The sequence below is a fragment of the Notolepis coatsorum genome, assembly GCF_963971535.1.
Source record: "Notolepis coatsorum genome assembly, chromosome: 18".
Taxonomy (NCBI): Eukaryota; Metazoa; Chordata; class Actinopteri; order Aulopiformes; family Paralepididae; genus Notolepis; species Notolepis coatsorum.
In genome coordinates, this window is record NC_140182.1 from 17662433 (window position 1) to 17684029 (window position 21597).

Here is a 21597-nt window from a genome sequence, read left to right on the forward strand (position 1 = left end):
CTCCAGTCTGGTCGAAGATGCAAAAGGGCTCTTTCTTCTTCTTCTTCTTCTTCTTTAGAATTTCCGGCAGTGTAGACGCATCGTGGCGTATTACTGCCCTCCGCAATTCTTTTGATGAGCTCTTCTTCTTCTTTCTTCTTTTGAATTTCCCGCAGGCGTATTTCTGCCCTCCTCAGTTCTTATACTACGCTAGTGGTGTGCCATAGTTAGGCCTCTGGTAAACCAACTTTTGATTGTTTACCCTCTTCTTCTCATCTTCAAAACACACTATCTCCTTCTTCTCTGCTCCTCTTGCCTGTCCAATACTAATAAATACAATAATGCTATATCCTCTGGTACAACTCTGAAGCATGCAGAAATGTCAGCACTGCCTCTGTGATAAGCTGGTGGTTCTCATTATCCATGCCAAAGAAAGATTTAAGAGAGAAGGAAGAGACTCCCAACTCTACCAGACTTTTATAAAAGATTTCCCTCTCTTTCCTATACCTTTCACATTCTAGGAAGACATGCCCGACAGTTTCAGTCTCTCCACATTCACACCCCCCATCTGGATGTTTTCCCACAATGCACAAGGTACTGTTCAACCCACAGTGTCCCAGCCTCAATCTACACATCTTCACCCTATCACTCCTAGACCCATATCCATCCACCTTGATTTTGACACGAGGCTGCAGAGAGAAATAGTGCCTTCCCTTGGTCCCCCTTTCCCACTCAGCCTCAACTCCTTTCTTTATCTTCTCTCTGAGTTCTACTCTTCCCATTGAAATGCCTATCTCTTCCTCCCTTCCCAGGCTGTTTGGCAAGGGAGTCAGCCATCTCATTTCCCGCAATCCCAGCATGCCCCGGAACCCAATAAAACTCCACTGACCAGCCTGCCTTCGCAATCCTATATAAAACCAACATTATTTCCTGAATGAGATCAGGGCGAGCTTTAGACCCACCTGCACTCAGAGCCATCAGTGCAGCAGCCGAGTCAGAACATATAATCACCTGGCTTGGTCCCACTTCCTCCACCCACCACAATGCCCAGAGGATGGCAAGCAACTCTGTTACAAATACAGAGCTGCCATCAGATATTCTTTGTCCCTTACCGATCCCTAACCGAGGCACACACCACCCAAAGCCTCTTTCTTCTTCTTCTTATTTGAATTTCCGGCAGTGTAGACGCATCGTGGCGTATTACTGCCCTCCGCAATTCTTTTGATGGGCTCTTCTTCTTTTCCCGCAGTCTACTGGAACCCGTCATCCCCTACATTGTCCATTGGAGTGCAGCTAATGCTGCTACTTCCTGTCTGAGCCCCCATCCGCGGGACCCTCCTTGCCCCCTGCGATCTTATTCTGGGCGTGATCTTATTCTGGACCGATTATATAGGACCCAAAGGTTCTAGAATGTTCCGTTTATGACCTCATTCGGAGCCCTCAGAAATCATGATGTCATACGGTAAGTCCGGAATGTTTTACGTTCTAGCATTTGCGGTTTCCACATTGCGAAGGAATTTTCATGTGTCGAGTCGGCGGTGGTTTTGGAGACTGGGAAAATACAGTTTTCTTACCTTGTAGTAGTAGTCGCGGTTGTTGTTCATTAAACTTGCACATTGTTCAGCTCAATGACGTCGCATGTCTCCCATCAGTCATGCAGCGCATTCAAAACTTTTATTTATTTAAGTCGATTAATTATTCATTTCAATATAGAATATTTGTTGACAGCCCTACAAGTACAATTAGTTACTGCACACTACATCACCCGAGTGGAACATGGAAAGCCAAACTTCCGCCCACTGTACCGAAAACCTGTACCGAACCGTGGTTTTTGTGTACCGTTACACCCCTAATAATAATATATATATAAAATTGTATTAGAGCTATGTAGTATGAATAGATTTTGACGCATAAAGAATTGAACTCAAAATCCCCATCTGAAAATGTGTGGTTACACCCCTAATAGAAAGGTAGATGTTCCACACCTTCTGTCCCTCTCCGTTGGCCAGGTAACACTGTCCCAGGATGAAACAACAGGACCCCACGTTGATCTGGCACCAGGGCCCAATCAGTCTCACATACTCCTGCACACAAACACAGGGGATGGAGAATAGAAAGATACAGTAGAGTATCTCTACACACAAAGACAAGATATACAGTAGATTATTACACACTGAGGATGTTACTATTGTTAGATCAAATGGTTTCGGTTTTTCGACGGATGCCTACCTGTAGTTGTGTGTACTGGCAGTTGGCCATTAGACATTCCGGGAACTGAAAGCCTGGGTTGGTAGGCCAGCTGAGATGCTCGTTAAGGCTCAACATACAGATAGGGGTGTAATTAATAACTGATGAGATACGGTAAGTTTAATATCATAATAGTTATTTAAAGTTGAGAAAATGAGTACTGTAATTGCCGGACTATAAGCCTCACCAGCTAGATATAGAACGAAAAATAAATGTGTACATATACAAGCCGCACCTGACTATAAGCCGCAGGTGCCCACTAGACACGTGCGAGAGCGCCCCTGGTGGCCGTTCGCTGTAAAAATCCATAGATTAGCCGCATTCTTTTATATAAGCCGCAGGGTTCAAAACATGGGGTAAAAGGTGCAGCTTATAGTCCGGCAATTACGGTAGATCCCATTCATATTTTCAACAGGGATTGAAGTCTTCTCTGAATTTTGCCTGGTACAGACAACAGAACAAGACGGATACAATATTTTCCCAAAACTGGGTGAGGATGATGACTGGGTTCCAATAGCAAAGAAATGTGAGAAAACAGCTTGTTTGTATGAAATGTGATAATCCCCATGTGTATTAGGGGGGAGGGGGGGGGGGGGTCGTCAGTAGCACAAGGATTAGGGCAGACACTTTTTTATCAAAGTACTAACCTGGTGAACTATTAAAAGCTTCTATAGGGCTGGGCGATATGGCGTAAAAATCAAATCTGATTAAAAAATAAAAAATCCAATTTCCGATTTTAATTGATATTCTTTCCTCTTGAAAACTAGAAACGCCAAGGAAATCATTCAAATATTTGACACGAAAAAATTATCAAACCAAGATGAATTTCCCTATTAGGATTGAAGTGCAAACCTCACTTTCACCAATCTTCACTTAAAAAAGAAATATAATATATATATATATATATATATATATATATATATATATATATATATATATATATATATATATATATATATAAAAGGTTACTCTTGATCAAACAAAGATGAATGTCCCTATTGGGATTAATAGTGCAATAACTTGCTTTTTCACCAAACTTCACTTAAAACAAATAAAAGGTGCCTCTTGATCATCAAACAAGAATGAATGTCCCTATTGGGATTAATAATGTGCAAATCAAACTTTCACCAAACATCACTTTTTGTAAAATAAAGGTCGACTTAAAAAAAATAATTATTTGAAAATCGTCCTAAATCATTAATTCGAATTAATCGATACAATCGATTAATTGCCCAGCCCTACTTCAACTGTAATGATGTGATCCATGTCTGGAGCACTGCAGATAACACTTGCCCTGCTAACAATTTAGTCATCTGCTTTCCAGAGTCCCAGAATCACGTTTAAAGTGTGCCTTGTATTCCAACAGATGGTGTTCTTACGCCGCCTGGCTGCTAAACCGCAAGTTGGAACTATTGCATGCCCTACACAGGGCCACGTGGAGAGAGCGCGATGAGATGCGTTATCGGGAGATGCAGACCTAATTAATCCTCACGATGCGTTGGGATTTGTTTTGCTTGTGGAAGAAGAGCATGTTTTATTCCCCTCCAGAATGTAGAAGTGAGTAAATGAGAAATTAGTTAAGACTGGAAAAATAAGCCGGTTAGCCTAGGCATTGTCCAACTAACACCTCTCCCGAAGGCTAACCGGCACTGTCCGCTTCCATGCATTGTGCCAAGCTAGGCTAACATGCAGCCAGATAGCTTTCTACTGAACGCACGGAGAGGAAACTGGTATCTCTCTTCTTGTTTCTCTGGAGAAGACGGTAAGCTAATTACCCCAAATGTTGGCGTGTTCCTTTAAGTGCCTAGCGCTGTCTCTCTCCCTCTCTCTTGGGATTGGGGGGTTACTGTATAATACACTTTGCACTTGTTCAAACTTGATTTGGGGAAGAAATTACAGCTCTGGCCACGGTTAATAACATTTTATGTGTGGCTATATCCCAATACAATCATCATAAACCTTACTATGGCATCGTCACCCCATTATCGTGGATTTGACAACGAAGACTTTAAGGATCCTTTCCAGGGCTCTGTATAAAACAGGTAAAAGCTGTAAAAGCCAAATGGTGGAAATAGTATTTCAATGCATTCAAAATTATGACATAATCTGGGGATGCATCGATACAAGGTAATTTTTTTTATTATATCGGAAAATGTACCCATCTCAAACACCGTCCTCTTTCCTTGATCTTCCGATCACAACGGTTGCATCGCTGAGACACACAGCAGTTGTGATTGGAGGATTAAGAAAGGAGGGCAGGGTTTGAGAGTACATTTTCCCAATACTACATTCTGATACCAAGAACCTTGTGCAATATGCCAGAAATCAAAGCAACGTGACATGATTTGCTGCATTCTCTTTATACATACTAAGATCTCTGGAGAAGAATGGATTATACCTCAATAATTTTTTACTGTTCAGTAAAAGGGATCGATCGGATCGCTACTCGGCATCGGCGAATACTGTACTCGGTATTGGCAGTGGAAGAGTGGTTATCGGTGTGTCCCCAACTGGATAATCACATTAGCTCATGTCCTAAACGGAGGCGTATGTCAGCCTAGCAGCGTGTGAAGGATACAGGAGCTGTGCCAGCAGGTGGACCACGTTGGAGATCATGTGGGGCCAGTGCAGCAGAGCGCTGCCCGGAGAGAGACCCTGCTGCTGGCTGTACACCTGAGAGATGATGCTCTTCCTGGCTACAGACTGGTAGAACAGTTCCACCACAGTCTGAGGACACATCACTGGAGAGGGGGGGGAGAGAGGGAGAGAGAGAGAGAGATCACATTTTCAACAGGACAGAGGAGAAGGAGAGAGAGAGAGAGAGGCTACATTTTCAACAGGACAAACGAGAAGGAGAGGGAGAGAGAGGTTACATTTTCAACAGGACAAACGAGAAGGAGAGAGAGGTTACATTTTCATCAGGACAGAGGAGGAGGAGAGATAGAGAGGTTACATTTTAATCAGGACAGAGGAGAAGGAGAGAGAGAGAGAGAGAGGTTACATTTTCATCAGGACAGAGGAGAAGGAGAGAGAGAGAGGTTACATTTTCATCAGGACAGAGGAGAAGGAGAGAGAGAGGTTACATTTTCATCAGGACAGAGGAGAAGGAGAGAGAGAGAGAGAGAGAGGTTACATTTTCATCAGGACAGAGGAGAAGGAGAGAGAGAGAGGTTACATTTTCATCAGGACAGAGGAGAAGGAGAGAGAGAGGTTACATTTTCATCAGGACAGAGGAGAAGGAGAGAGAGAGGTTACATTTTCAACAGGACAGAGGAGAAGGAGAGAGAGAGGTTACATTTTCAACAGGACAGAGGAGAAGGAGAGAGAGAGGTTACATTTTCAACAGGACAGAGGAGAAGGAGAGAGAGAGAGAGGTTACATTTTCAACAGGACAAACAAGAAGGAGAGAGGTTACATTTTCAACAGGACAAACGAGAAGGAGAGAGAGAGAGAGAGAGAGAGAGGTTACATTTTCAACAGGACAAACAAGAAGGAGAGATAGAGGTTACATTTTCAACAGGACAAACGAGAAGGAGAGAGAGAGAGAGAGGTTACATTTTCAACAGGACAAACAAGAAGGAGAGAGAGAGGTTACATTTTCAACAGGACAAACAAGGAGAGAGAGGTTACATTTTCAACAGGACAAACGAGAAGGAGAGAGAGAGGTTACATTTTCAACAGGACAAACGAGAAGGAGAGAGAGAGGTTACATTTTCAACAGGACAAACGAGAAGGAGAGAGAGAGAGAGAGAGAGAGAGGTTACATTTTCAACAGGACAAACAAGAAGGAGAGATGGAGAGGTTACATTTTCAACAGGACAAACAAGAAGGAGAGAGAGAGGTTACATTTTCAACAGGACAAACAAGAAGGAGAGAGAGGTTACATTTTCAACAGGACAAACGAGAAGGAGAGAGAGAGGTTACATTTTCAACAGGACAAACGAGAAGGAGAGAGAGAGGTTACATTTTCAACAGGACAGAGGAGAAGTAGAGAGAGAGGTTACATTTTCAACAGGACAGAGGAGAAGGAGAGAGAGAAGTTACATTTTCAACAGGACAGATGAGAAGGAGAGAGATAGAGAGGTTACATTTTCAACAGGACAGAGGAGAAGGAGAGAGAGAGTAGGGCTGGGCAATATGGCCAAAAACGTTATCGCGATAAAATTATTTTCATATAACTCGATATTGATAATTATCGTCGATATAATTTCTGTCAAGTTTAATTAACTTCTTATGCCCGGCGCCGATGGACGGGCTATTAATAGACTTGTTTTGCTGCTGCGAATGTCTCGAGTTGATGTCGTCATCAGTCCGTGCACGTTAGCAGTTAGCCAGAGCAAGCGGTGTATCCCATGACAATGTACTAACTATCACCCTAAAATACTCCGTTCAGCCCCAATACATTGCAACGACGTCCACCGCATACCCCACACTACTCTAACCGTGGCCTCAGAATTCACGCCACACACCCACTCGGCACGTAAACTATAAAATAGCGGCGTGCAAGCTAATTATCCTAGCCAGCCTCGTTTCCAATGTACTAAATATCACCCTAAAATACTCTGTTCCGCCCCAATACATTGCAACGACGTCCACCGCATACCCCACACTACTCTAACCGTGGCCTCAGAATTCACGCCACACACCCACTCGGCACGTAAACTATAAAATAGCGGCGTGCAAGCTAATTATCCTAGCCAGCCTTGTTTACTACTGGAGTCCTACCTCACTACCCAGAGGTGCAGCGCGGGTCTCCTTCGCTGTCGGCCATCTCCTTCACTGATTGGTTGTTAGTGCGTGTGCTCATATCCAAGCTTGGAAAATCGATATATCAAAACTTTGCGACCACGTTTCATGTTGATTTCGAGGAAATAATTTATCGCGATAGTTATCGTTTTATCGCCCAGCCCTAAGAGAGAGGTTACATTTTCAACAGGACAGAGGAGAAGAGAGATAGAGAGGTTACATTTTCAACAGGACAGAGGAGAGAGAGAGAGAAAGAGAGGTTACATTTTCAACAGGACAGAGGAGAAGGAGAGAGATAGAGGTTACATTTTCAACAGGACAGAGAAGGAGAGAGGTTACATTTTCATCAGGACAAAGAGAGAGAGAGAGAGAGAGAGAGAGAGAGAGATTACATTTATCAGGAGAGAGAGAGAGAGAGAGAGAGAGAGAGAGAGAGAGAGAGAGAGAGAGAGAGATTACATTTTCATCAGGACAGAGGAGAGAGAGAGAGAGAGAGGTTACATTTTCATCAGGACAGAGGAGAAGGAGAGAGATAGAGAGGTTACATTTCCATACTTATTGTGCAATTTCTAAACTTCTCAAGACCAGGGTCCATATTCACAAAGCCTCCCTGCCTGGACTCTGCTGATCTAGAGACAGCTGGAGTCTGTTGGCTTGAATATAGTCATGAAGACAAGAGCCCCTGGTCACCGACCCCAGATCAGCACTACTACTGTGGTAAGCTGTGTGTGTATATGTGTGTGTTAGGGCTGTCCTCGAAGCCTGTTTTTGGGATTCGAACTTCGTCTGGGTTTTTCGAACGGACGTTCAAACCTTCGTTTTTTTATTTAAAGATTTTTAATTTTTTTTTATATAAATATCCTCAAACTAAATCCCAATTTGAATAAAGTGATTAATCTGATTAAATGAGTCTTTAAAAAAAATATTATCAACTTTCCTTAACACTTTCGCGGCCATTGGGCGCCGTCTAATATCACTCTATAAGGCCAGCTTTCATAACGTTTCACTGTGCGTGAGGTTGTTTGTAGAGCTAAATCTATATTTTATATTATTTATATTCGGATCCAACGGTAGAGGGCCAACCACGGACATGTCCATGGCAAGGTTGTTTTGGCTTTTATTCCATTTTAATAACCTACTCAATGTCACCGAGCGGCACTGCAGATTTACCCTACTCTTGGAATTCTGAAAAGTGCCTTACCGGCCAGATCCTCATAGGGGCGCTGTCTCGATAATGCAGTGTTCCCTGTGGCAGAACGGTGCTTTATTATAATTTTTTACTTTGAATGGAGTTTCCTGTTAGCTGGAATCTATACGTGTAGCCTGTAGCTTGGAATACCTTTTGTGACGCCGAATTCACTATGCAGTAAAGGAATATATCATCAGCCAATGGACATATCGATCTACCAGATGGTGATCGATAACTGGGAAATCCTTTTGGGGATCCAACCGACGGTAAGATCTTTTTCACGTAAATTACATGCTGATCAGGCCTCGTTATCATACTCAACCAGCCGATCAGCGAATGTGGCTACTGAGGCTAAACGCCGTTATTGGTAATCAATAATCAGAAACGACGTCCCCCGCCCCCCCCCCCCCTTTCATGCATTCAAGGTGGACCATGAATACCGACAATATGCATTTTGAGTTTTAGCTCTAGCTTCTGTAGTGCCGAAACGCCATTCGATTTAATGTTATTAGCTTAGCGCCCTGTATCTCGCCTTCCAGGAAATATACTAGACCAAATCCCATATAACACTTATATTCAAGACGCTATAAAATGGGAATGTATTGATGAAAAAATTATTTCTTTAAAGGGGAACTATTTTACTATTTCTTTCACTATTTGGGCACTTTTACACAATTCCTGTGAGTCTATGGAACACCTCTGTAATATATATATTTTTTTTATTCATTGTTTTGTATTTCTAATCAAGTCCTCAAAAACAGCATTTTTCTACCTCAAGATTTCGAGCTGTTTTGAGCTAGAGGCTGTGTGGGCTCCAGGTCCAGCTCCAGGTCCAGCTCCAGGTCTCTCCATATCTCAACATTAACATGCAGCAGTGACTATATGACATCACATATAGGCACATTTTCAAACGACTCAGTTCAGTGAGGGTGAATATTGTGAGAGGAGAATTGGAAGAATGCGCCAATATGAGAATTTTGAGACATAGATCATATTAATATAAGTTCACATAGCTAGGAAACAATGCTAAACACTCAAAAAGGCCATTTATAAGATAGTTCCCCTTTAAGCCATTTTGAAGGGACGCTTTATGGTGTCAATTGACGATGACAATGGACAGATAGCAATACTATAAAGTATAGATTTAGCTCTACAAACAGCCTCACGCACAATGCAAGTTTGTTTTGAAATGCTGGCCGTATAGCGTGAGATTAGACGGCCCCCAATGGCCGGTTATGTGTTAAGCATGGCGCCCAAACACGTATATATACACGTGGTTGGCCCCGAATTGGTTAATGAATATAACTTATAAGTTTTAATACTATAATATTACTGTAGCCTAATCTTTATCTGCACCTGTGAAGAAAAACCCCGTTGGTTTAAAAAGAATGAAGACACATAAAAAATATATATAAAAAATAATTCGAATGCCAACGTAACGAACAAAGGTCCAAACGTTCGGGCTCAGCCCTAGTGTGTGTGTGTGTGTGTGTGTGTGTGTGTGTGTGTGTGGAGCTTAGTCAGCGTAGGAACCCGGGGTTGGGGTTAGGAACCGACCTGAAGTGCTGGAGGACGGAGCTGGAGAGTCTGTCAGCTCCAGGACTGACAGGTGCTGCAGGTTGGCATCTCTGTAGAGACCAAACAGGCAGACACAGGTGTTACAATCAGTCTTACAGCTGCTTTGAGAGTCATAAGGACTCTTTAAAAAGGTGAGCATTAGACAAATATGCCATCGTTAGGCGATTCATATCAGCATTAGACAAACATGTTAGGCGATTCATAGGCTGGACAAGATATGCCTCCTAAAGTGTTTAAACGGAAGTACAGGCTACAGGCGTTCCGGTTTCGACAAAACAATTATAAAAACGTGTGAAGTGCACAATATTTCCTCATTTAAGCCACTGCAACAGCTTTGCTAAAAAATTTACTAGATGACTACGGGACGCTCTAGCTTGTTTGCCGACAGGATTCGGGAAAAGTTTGGTCCGTTCGGAGGCAGCTTCCAGGGGAAGTACATACACCGGAAATTCTACGCCATACACACTTTCGGCCGTAGTTCTACTGGGAACGAGGTTAGGCGATTCATATCCTCTAAGTCAGACCTAAAGTAGTGTGTGTGTGTGTGGTACTCACATGATGTCCACAGGGACAGAGGAAGCCAGGGCCTGGCTGGTGTGTTTGAGGAGGTAGTAGGAGGAGAGCAGGAGGGAGCTCCGTGGGATCAGGTCCTGCTGGAGCTGCAGCAGCTGGTTACCACCACCCAGGAACACCTGGAGAGCACACACACGTTTACAAATTGCATAATACAGGGTTCCCCACAGACATTGCTAAATGAAATTCAAGTACTTTCCCAAGCACTATTTTTCATTTTAAAAGGGCATTTAACCCATTCAGTGCCAACCACGAGTATAGTCGGGTTAACTTGCCATCGCTTGCGTGCCAATCACGAGTATAGTCGGGTTTTAATCGCTATTTCTTTTATTAGCGATATCCATTCATTTTTCATCCAGGACATTGGGAATGGGTCTGAGCTCGCAAAGGGCAAATACCGCCGCCTATCGTCTCCCGGATGGTATTGCACATCATTGGATTGGATTGGCTGGGACTGTGCATCAAAAAAAATAAATCCGGTCCAGGTTTTACTTCTCGGGCATGCAGCTGGATACTATTGCATTGACTCCCCCGACTGGGAGCATCGTGGATCATGTGTTTTGGACTATAACGTTGGATCAATGGACGCGATCGATATTTGGAATAGCAATCAGGAATTGGATTAATCTTTTTGTAAGGTCTTTATGTTACGAATCTTGGGGTAATCAGATGTTCCTTTCTCCGCCATCGGAGCATGTGTGTGTGTGTGTGTGAGGTTCGCGCCGACCAAAGTACGGAGAAGCGATTTTTCAGACGCCGCTTCTCTTCGTACATGAGGACACATACTATCGATAATCTAGCGTTTATTTGAAAACGATTAATAAATCAGGCGAAAAATGACATGTTTTGTGTATTCCACTAAAGGGCTATTATCGTGTCTTTCTCTGGAATTAATAGAAATCTCCAAACGGTATAAAACGGAAATGTACCGATGAAAAAACTATCCGTTTCATACATGTTGACTGCAAGCAAGTCATTGATAAGCGACGGGTGTATTAGACCCATAGCCATCATTTAAGATATAGTTTAAGCGTTCGCAAATATCCCCGTCCTCCCATTGACTAAAGCGCTGGCCTACAAGCCCTTATTTGGTCATATGGGCATGGCTCTGAATGAGTTAAAAAGGATACAATTCACTTTTAAATGCAGTTACTTTTTTATTGGAAAAAATATTTGATCCAATATTTATGGCTTAAAACCAATTTCCAACTATTGGTTACACTTTAGATAAAAAAAAAATCAATTTCTTGCTACAGATTTTTTTTTCGTGGATGAACAAAACTTTCAATGCGAATGGTTGATTTGAATTTCAAGGACTTTTTAAGCACCGTTAGAAAATGGGCTGTTTTCAAGGAATTCCAGGCCTCGGCTTTTTATCAAGCACTTTAAGCACTTCAAGGACCTTGTGCGAACCCTGATAATAGGTTAATGTTAGTGTTAGGCAGGTTCATCGACAGCAGGTTTGTGTTCGTCTGCCACAAGGGGAGAGGAGTTAAAAGCTCACATTATCTCCCAGACGCAGGTAGAGCTTCTGCAGGATGAGCAGGTCTCTACAGAACAGGGCTCTGGTCATGGCCAGGTGGCAGACGGCTTGGCACACCACGTTCACCGCAGAGCTGCTGGCGTACAGCTGGGACAGGCTGATCCGCACGTTCAGAGTCTGGCCTGGAACACAACAGATCACACAATTATCTGTCGTGTACGTCTCTGACAGGGAGTGTGTTGCTACGTGGTGTGAGGTGATCGTCTCTGACAGGGAGTGTGTTGCTACCTGGTGTGAGGTGATCGTCTCTGACAGGGAGTGTGTCTCTACCTGGTGTGTGGTGATCGTCTCTGACAGGGAGTGTGTCTCTACCTGGTGTGTGGTGATAGTCTCCGACAGGGAGTGCGTCTCTACCTGGTGTGAGGTGATCGTCTCTGACAGGGAGTGTGTCTCTACCTGGTGTGAGGTGATCGTCTCTGACAGGGAGTGTGTCGCTACCTGGTGTGAGGTGATCGTCTCTGACAGGGAGTGTGTCTCTACCTGGTGTGAGGTGATCGTCTCTGACAGGGAGTGTGTCTCTACCTGGTGTGAGGTGATCGTCTCTGACAGGGAGTGTGTCTCTACCTGGTGTGAGGTGATCGTCTCTGACAGGGAGTGTGTCTCTACCTGGTGTGAGGTGTACGTCTCTGACAGGGAGTGTGTCTCTACCTGGTGTGAGGTGTACGTCTCTGACAGGGAGTGTGTCTCTACCTGGTGTGAGGTGATCGTCTCTGACAGGGAGTGTGTCTCTACCTGGTGTGAGGTGATGGTCTCTGACAGGGAGTGTGTCTCTACCTGGTGTGAGGTGATGGTCTCTGACAGGGAGTGTGTCTCTACCTGGTGTGAGGTGAACGTCTCTGACAGGGAGTGTGTCTCTACCTGGTGTGAGGTGATGGTCTCTGACAGGGAGTGTGTCTCTACCTGGTGTGAGGTGATGGTCTCCGACAGGGAGTGTGTCTCTACCTGGTGTGAGGTGTACGTCTCTGACAGGGAGTGTGTCTCTACCTGGTGTGAGGTGTACGTCTCTGACAGGGAGTGTGTCTCTACCTGGTGTGAGGTGTACGTCTCTGACAGGGAGTGTGTCTCTACCTGGTGTGAGGTGTACGTCTCTGACAGGGAGTGTGTCTCTACCTGGTGTGAGGTGTACGTCTCTGACAGGGAGTGTGTCTCTACCTGGTGTGAGGTGATCGTCTCTGACAGGGAGTGTGTCTCTACCTGGTGTGAGGTGTACGTCTCCGACAGGGAGTGTGTCTCTACCTGGTGTGAGGTGATCGTCTCTGACAGGGAGTGTGTCTCTACCTGGTGTGAGGTGTACGTCTCTGACAGGGAGTGTGTCTCTACCTGGTGTGAGGTGTACGTCTCCGACAGGGAGTGTGTCTCTACCTGGTGTGAGGTGATCGTCTCTGACAGGGAGTGTGTCTCTACCTGGTGTGAGGTGATCGTCTCTGACAGGGAGTGTGTCTCTACCTGGTGTGAGGTGTACGTCTCTGACAGGGAGTGTGTCTCTACCTGGTGTGAGGTGTACGTCTCTGACAGGGAGTGTGTCGCTACCTGGTGTGTGGTGTACGTCTCTGACAGGGAGTGTGTCTCTACCTGGTGTGAGGTGATCGTCTCTGACAGGGAGTGTGTCTCTACCTGGTGTGAGGTGTACGTCTCTGACAGGGAGTGTGTCTCTACCTGGTGTGAGGTGTACGTCTCTGACAGGGAGTGTGTCTCTACCTGGTGTGAGGTGATCGTCTCTGACAGGGAGTGTGTCTCTACCTGGTGTGAGGTGTACGTCTCCGACAGGGAGTGTCTCTCTACCTGGTGTGAGGTGATCGTCTCTGACAGGGAGTGTGTCTCTACCTGGTGTGAGGTGTACGTCTCTGACAGGGAGTGTGTCTCTACCTGGTGTGAGGTGATCGTCTCTGACAGGGAGTGTGTCTCTACCTGGTGTGAGGTGAACGTCTCCGACAGGGAGTGTGTCTCTACCTGGTGTGAGGTGATCGTCTCTGACAGGGAGTGTGTCTCTACCTGGTGTGAGGTGGTCGTCTCTGACAGGGAGTGTGTCTCTACCTGGTGTGAGGTGAACATCTCTGACAGGGAGTGTGTTGCTACCTGGTGTGAGGTGTACGTCTCTGACAGGGAGTGTGTCTCTACCTGGTGTGAGGTGTACGTCTCTGACAGGGAGTGTGTCTCTACCTGGTGTGAGGTGATCGTCTCTGACAGGGAGTGTGTCTCTACCTGGTGTGAGGTGTACGTCTCTGACAGGGAGTGTGTCTCTACCTGGTGTGTGGTGATCGTCTCTGACAGGGAGTGTGTCTCTACCTGGTGTGTGGTGATCGTCTCTGACAGGGAGTGTGTCTCTACCTGGTGTGTGGTGATCGTCTCTGACAGGGAGTGTGTCTCTACCTGGTGTGAGGTGTACGTCTCTGACAGGGAGTGTGTCTCTACCTGGTGTGAGGTGTACGTCTCTGACAGGGAGTGTGTCTCTACCTGGTGTGAGGTGTACGTCTCTGACAGGGAGTGTGTCTCTACCTGGTGTGAGGTGATCGTCTCTGACAGCGAGTGTGTCTCTACCTGGTGTGAGGTGATCGTCTCTGACAGGGAGTGTGTCTCTACCTGGTGTGAGGTGTACGTCTCTGACAGGGAGTGTGTCTCTACCTGGTGTGAGGTGATCGTCTCTGACAGGGAGTGTGTCTCTACCTGGTGTGAGGTGTACGTCTCTGACAGGGAGTGTGTCTCTACCTGGTGTGAGGTGAACGTCTCCGACAGGGAGTGTGTCTCTACCTGGTGTGAGGTGAACGTCTCCGACAGGGAGTGTGTCTCTACCTGGTGTGAGGTGAACATCTCCGCCGGCCTCAGGGTCCATGTCCAGGTCCATCTCTCTCTGGAGGACAATCATGGCCGCCACGGGGTTCCTGATGTTCTGCAGCTTGTTCTGGATGTCTTCTATCATGTTCTCACTGCGTGGACATGGAGGACAACACAGTGGACAGTCAGCAACAGTCTTTTCGAAGAAATCAATATGACCACGATCTGATATAATTTCCAATTGGTATTGGATATTCCATTACATTAATAATTGTAATTTTAAAAAGATGTGCGACACAGGATCTAAAAGCAAGGTCCTCCAAATACTAATATGAACCCTATTGATTGATTGAATACTTTATTTTGACACAATCGTAGGACAAAACATTTAAAAGACAAAACAATAACAGTGTCAACACGCTGGTCAAAAATGGATAAAACACAATAAAGCCAAGGCTCGTTTCCATTGTGGTCCATTACATGGAACATAAAAAGGCACAAAAACACAAATGGACATGTACACTAGACCGGACACATCCTAACAATTAGTATAAAAACACCTAACCTGACAACTCATACAGTCAACTAATGTTAAAAGAAAATCCGCAAACCCTTAAAAGCAACTCATGATAAAAGAAATAAGCCAAGTTATGATAAAAGAGATAAAAAAAAACATATTAAGACCTTATTTGAGTTGCTGCTGAGCCATGTTTTTAGGGCGGATTTAAATCCGAGAGGAGAGTTCAGGAGTTTTATGAATGTTGGCAGGGCATTCCACATTGGTCAGAGTGCGTCAATCAGTGTGCACTGACTTGTCATTGGCCAGCATGTTCTCCAGGACCAGCTCGGCGGCCCTCTCAGGTGCCTGCAGGTGTTCCAGGGCTTTCTCCATCTCGTAGGCCATGTCCCCCGGCACCGCGTCGCTCACCAGACGCAGACACTGCACCAGCTGCAGAACGTCCCTGCCCACCTCCGGGTCTGAGGGAAGAGAGAGATCAGATAAGATCTGGCTGAAACTAAAAGAGATATGATCAGATAAGGTCTGGCTGAAACTAAAAGAGATATGATCAGATAAGGTCTGGCTGAAACTAAAAGAGATATGATCAGATAAGGTCTGGCTGAAACTAAAAGAGATATGATCAGATAAGGTCTGGCTGAAACTAAAAGAGATATGATCAGATAAGGTCTGGCTGAAACTAAAAGAGATATGATCAGATAAGGTCTGGCTGAAACTAAAGAGATATGATCAGATAAGGTCTGGCTGAAACTAAAAGAGATATGATCAGATAAGGTCTGGCTGAAACTAGGAGATATGATCAGATAAGGTCTGGCTGAAACTAAAGAGATATGATCAGATAAGGTCTGGCTGAAACTAAAAGAGATATCATCAGATAAGGTCTGGCTGAAACTAAAAGAGATATGATCAGATAAGGTCTGGCTGAAACTAAAAGAGATATGATCAGATAAGGTCTGGCTGAAACTAAAAGAGATATGATCAGATAAGGTCTGGCTGAAACTAAAGAGATATGATCAGATAAGGTCTGGCTGAAACTAAAAGAGATATGATCAGATAAGGTCTGGCTGAAACTAGGAGATATGATCAGATAAGGTCTGGCTGAAACTAAAAGAGATATGATCAGATAAGGTCTGGCTGAAACTAAAAGAGATATGATCAGATAAGGTCTGGCTGAAACTAAAAGAGATATGATCAGATAAGGTCTGGCTGAAACTAAAGAGATATGATCAGATAAGGTCTGGCTGAAACTAGGAGATATGATCAGATAAGGTCTGGCTGAAACTAAAAGAGATATGATCAGATAAGGTCTGGCTGAAACTAAAGAGATATGATCAGATAAGGTCTGGCTGAAACTAAAGAGATATGATCAGATAAGGTCTGGCTGAAACTAGGAGATATGATCAGATAAGGTCTGGCTGAAACTAAAAGAGATATGATCAGATAAGGTCTGGCTGAAACTAAAAGAGATATGATCAGATAAGGTCTGGCTGAAACTAAAAGAGATATGATCAGATAAGGTCTGGCTGAAACTAAAGAGATATGATCAGATAAGGTCTGGCTGAAACTAAAGAGATATGATCAGATAAGGTCTGGCTGAAACTAAAGAGATATGATCAGATAAGGTCTGGCTGAAACTAAAGAGATATGATCAGATAAGGTCTGGCTGAAACTAAAGAGATATAATCAGATAAGGTCTGGCTGAAACTAAAAGAGATATGATCAGATAAGATCTGGCTGAAACTAGGAGATATGATCAGATAAGGTCTGGCTGAAACTAAAGAGATATGATCAGATAAGGCCTGGCTGAAACTAAAGAGATATGATCAGATAAGGTCTGGCTGAAACTAAAGAGATATGATCAGATAAGGTCTGGCTGAAACTAAAGAGATATGATCAGATAAGGTCTGGCTGAAACTAAAGAGATATGAGCAGATAAGGTCTGGCTGAAACTAAAGAGATATGATCAGATAAGATCTGGCTGAAACTAAAGGAGATATGATCAGATAAGGTCTGGCTGAAACTAAAGGAGATATGATCAGATAAGGTCTGGCTGAAACTAAGAGATATGCTCAGATAAGGTCTGGCTGAAACTAAAAGAGATATGATCAGATAAGGTCTGGCCGAAACTAAAGAGATATGATCAGATAAGGTCTGGCTGAAACTAAAGAGATATGATCAGATAAGGTCTGGCTGAAACTAAAAGAGATATGATCAGATAAGGTCTGTCACGTCACGACTCCGAATCAAATTGACGGAAATCAGTCTCAAGACGGAACGCTTTAATGCCTGGGGTCCCAAAGCCTTGTTACCTTCGGCTATAGGAGTCTCCTCCTCTGAGAACAGGTAGTCATCATAGGACAGGTACAGGTGGTCAACAGCAAAGCAGGGCAGAAGAAATGACACAAAGCCCTGAAACAAAAATAAGATACAAAAAAGAAAAGGAGAGTTGTGGTTCATTGAACTGATCCAACTGCCATCAAAAGGCGGTGCATTTGACAACTGTTTACATAACGTTCAAGTCCGAAAAAGATTGAATAATAATATTGAAATCCCATTTGATTGTCCATTTTCACATTTTTAAATGTACACCGAACACATACCTTCTTGAGCAGGCAGACCATGGCGGTGTGTGGGCTGACGGTCAGGCCCAGCGGCATGGCCAGGGCCTCCTGGTACTGCAGGCAGCAGGCGTAGAACTTGGACCAGAACTCCACCTGCAGCTGTCGGTACTCCTCCTGGGAGAACTCAAACTCCGTCACGCTGCTCTGCAGCTGTGGGGCACAAGGGAGAGCGGGACCAGGGTCACGCATGAAGGGAGAGCGGGACCAGGGTCACACATGAAGGTAGAGCGGGACCAGGGTCACACATGAAGGGAGAGCAGGACCAGGGTCACACATGAAGGGAGAGCGGGACCAGGGTCACACATGAAGGGAGAGCGGGACCAGGGTCACACATGAAGGGAGAGCAGGACCAGGGTCACGCATGAAGGGAGAGCGGGACCAGGGTCACACATGAAGGGAGAGCGGGACCAGGGTCACACATGAAGGGAGAGCGGGACCAGGGTCACACATGAAGGGAGAGCAGGACCAGGGTCACACATGAAGGGAGAGCGGGACCAGGGTCACACATGAAGGGAGAGCAGGGAGAGCGGGACCAGGGTCACACATGAAGGGAGAGCGGGACCAGGGTCACACATGAAGGGAGAGCAGGACCAGGGTCACACATGAAGGGAGAGCGGGACCAGGGTCACACATGAAGGGAGAGCGGGACCAGGGTCACACATGAAGGGAGAGCAGGGAGAGCAGGACCAGGGTCACACATGAAGGGAGAGCGGGACCAGGGTCACACATGAAGGGAGAGCAGGACCAGGGTCACACATGAAGGGAGAGCAGGGAGAGCGGGACCAGGGTCACACATGAAGGGAGAGCAGGGAGAGCAGGACCAGGGTCACACATGAAGGGAGAGCGGGACCAGGGTCACACATGAAGGGAGAGCAGGACCAGGGTCACACATGAAGGGAGAGCGGGACCAGGGTCACATGAAGGGAGAGCGGGACCAGGGTCACACATGAAGGGAGAGCGGGACCAGGGTCACACATGAAGGGAGAGCAGGACCAGGGTCACACATGAAGGGAGAGCGGGACCAGGGTCACACATGAAGGGAGAGCGGGACCAGGGTCACACATGAAGGGAGAGCAGGACCAGGGTCACACATGAAGGGAGAGCGGGACCAGGGTCACATGAAGGGAGAGCGGGACCAGGGTCACACATGAAGGGAGAGCGGGACCAGGGTCACACATGAAGGGAGAGCGGGACCAGGGTCACACATGAAGGGAGAGCGGGACCAGGGTCACACATGAAGGGAGAGCAGGACCAGGGTCACACATGAAGGGAGAGCGGGACCAGGGTCACACATGAAGGGAGAGCGGGACCAGGGTCACACATGAAGGGAGAGCAGGACCAGGGTCACACATGAAGGGAGAGCAGGACCAGGGTCACACATGAAGGGAGACCAGGGTCACACATGAAGGGAGAGCAGGACCAGGGTCACACATGAAGGGAGAGCGGGACCAGGGTCACACATGAAGGGAGAGCAGGACCAGGGTCACACATGAAGGGAGAGCAGGGTCACACATGAAGGGAGAGCAGGACCAGGGTCACACATGAAGGGAGAGCGGGACCAGGGTCACACATGAAGGGAGAGCAGGGTCACACATGAAGGGAGAGCGGGACCAGGGTCACACATGAAGGGAGAGCAGGGTCACACATGAAGGGAGAGCGGGACCAGGGTCACACATGAAGGGAGAGACGGGGACCAGGGTCACACATGAAGGGAGAGACGGGGACCAGGGTCACACATGAAGGGAGAGACGGGGACCAGGGTCACACATGAAGGGAGAGACGGGGACCAGGGTCACACATGAAGGGAGAGCGGGACCAGGGTCACACATGAAGGGAGAGCGGGACCAGGGTCACACATGAAGGGAGAGCAGGACCAGGGTCACACATGAAGGGAGAGCAGGACCAGGGTCACACATGAAGGGAGAGCGGGACCAGGGTCACACATGAAGGGAGAGCAGGACCAGGGTCACACATGAAGGGAGAGCGGGACCAGGGTCACACATGAAGGGAGAGCGGGACCAGGGTCACACATGAAGGGAGAGCGGGACCAGGGTCACACATGAAGGGAGAGCGGGACCAGGGTCACACATGAAGGGAGAGCAGGGTCACACATGAAGGTAGAGCAGGGTCACACATGAAGGGAGAGCGGGACCAGGGTCACACATGAAGGGAGAGCGGGACCAGGGTCACACATGAAGGGAGAGCAGGACCAGGGTCACACATGAAGGGAGAGCGGGACCAGGGTCACACATGAAGGGAGAGCGGGACCAGGGTCACACATGAAGGGAGAGCAGGGTCACACATGAAGGGAGAGCAGGACCAGGGTCACACATGAAGGGAGAGCAGGACCAGGGTCACACATGAAGGGAGAGCAGGACCAGGGTCACACATGAAGGGAGAGCGGGACCAGGGTCACACATGAAGGGAGAGCAGGACCAGGGTCACACATGAAGGGAGAGCAGGACCAGGGTCACACATGAAGGGAGAGCAGGACCAGGGTCACACATGAAGGGAGAGCGGGACCAGGGTCACACATGAAGGGAGACCAGGACCAGGGTCACACATGAAGGGAGAGTAGGACCAGGGTCACACATGAAGGGAGACCAGGGTCACACATGAAGGGAGAGCGGGACATGAAGACCGTAGATCATGACTGTTGCTTCCCTCATATATCTAAAGGATCTCATACATTTAAAAAAGGGGCACTTCACCAAAAAACAATCCCGATTTATTTTCCACATAAAAAAAATGGTGCATTTATATATCGCTTTTATCCAAAGTGCTTTACAATTTGTTCCTCACATTTTACCCATTCATTCATTCATGCACACAGATGGCGGAGGCGACCATGCAAGGTGCCAACCTGTTATCGGGAGCAGTTTGGGGTTAAGCGTCTTGCTCAATTCCATTTACATTTAGCGGACGCTTTTATCCAAAGTGAATTACAAGTTCTGTACAACAAGTCAGCAGGAAGGGTACAACTCTGGCAGCTAAGGGTCAGTAAGATTGTTCGTCAAACAGTGTCGAACTTTGAGTGCTACAGACTTGAGTGCACTTCAGATGAATGTCTTATTAATCAATTGCAATATAATCATCCATGACTATCTATGGCTAAAGTATTTGAAAAACCATGTTTATATTTAAGGGGAAACATTTTTACATCGAGTGGCGCCGCCGATTATGGGGAAATATGGTAATGTATTTATATCGAACATCTGCAGTTATCTAAAATAATTAATTAAATAAATACAAAAAGGTAGATGTAATTAACTACTGGAATATAGTAGTCTCTTCCAACCAAGTAATGCAATTCGATTATCTCAGGTTTGCCTCTTTCTTGATTCAAGAGCTCATTACAAACAAAAAAACTGAAAAACATCTGGGTCAATTTCAGGAAATCGTCTTCTAATGTAGAACAACACCTAAAAGCCACTTTTGGTGGAATTCCCCTTTAGAAAGATCCCTCTCCTGTCCCTTATCTCAGATGACCCAAAGAGGGCGACAGAGAGCAGAGTGCTGGTACCTCGTTCTCCACAGCCAGGGTCACCTCTCTCTTCAGGGTCTCCCAGGGCAGCTCAGTGATCTTCTCAGAGCCTCTCCTGTAGATCTGAGAACACACCAAAGACACTTTAACCTAGAGTTAATACAATCCAACAGCCTGTAGATCTGAGAACACACCACAAACACTTTAACCCAGAGGTACAATCCAACAGCCTTCCACAACAATTCTGAGGTGCGACGACACCTTTTTTTCTTTTTCCTGACCCAAGTACAAATCTGAAGATTGTCAAATTGTTGAGTCTTAGGCTACATTCAGACTGCAGAGGAAAGT

General features: G+C 46.0%; 1 protein-coding gene across 1 annotated transcript in view; it reads right to left on the reverse strand.

Annotated features, from left to right (window-relative positions):
• Window positions 1–21597, reverse strand: part of nup160 (nucleoporin 160) — a 63635-nt gene that overhangs the window by 16156 nt on the left and 25882 nt on the right. The window contains exons 10-20 of the mRNA XM_084334932.1: window positions 21289–21372; window positions 17745–17915; window positions 17454–17553; window positions 15440–15605; window positions 14646–14779; window positions 11817–11977; window positions 10295–10431; window positions 9719–9789; window positions 4805–4967; window positions 2209–2278; window positions 1965–2063 (exon numbers count right to left, since the gene is read on the reverse strand). Coding sequence (XP_084191058.1) covers window positions 1965–2063; window positions 2209–2278; window positions 4805–4967; window positions 9719–9789; window positions 10295–10431; window positions 11817–11977; window positions 14646–14779; window positions 15440–15605; window positions 17454–17553; window positions 17745–17915; window positions 21289–21372 — 1356 coding nt within the window. The remainder of the gene's footprint in view (window positions 1–1964; window positions 2064–2208; window positions 2279–4804; window positions 4968–9718; window positions 9790–10294; window positions 10432–11816; window positions 11978–14645; window positions 14780–15439; window positions 15606–17453; window positions 17554–17744; window positions 17916–21288; window positions 21373–21597) is intronic.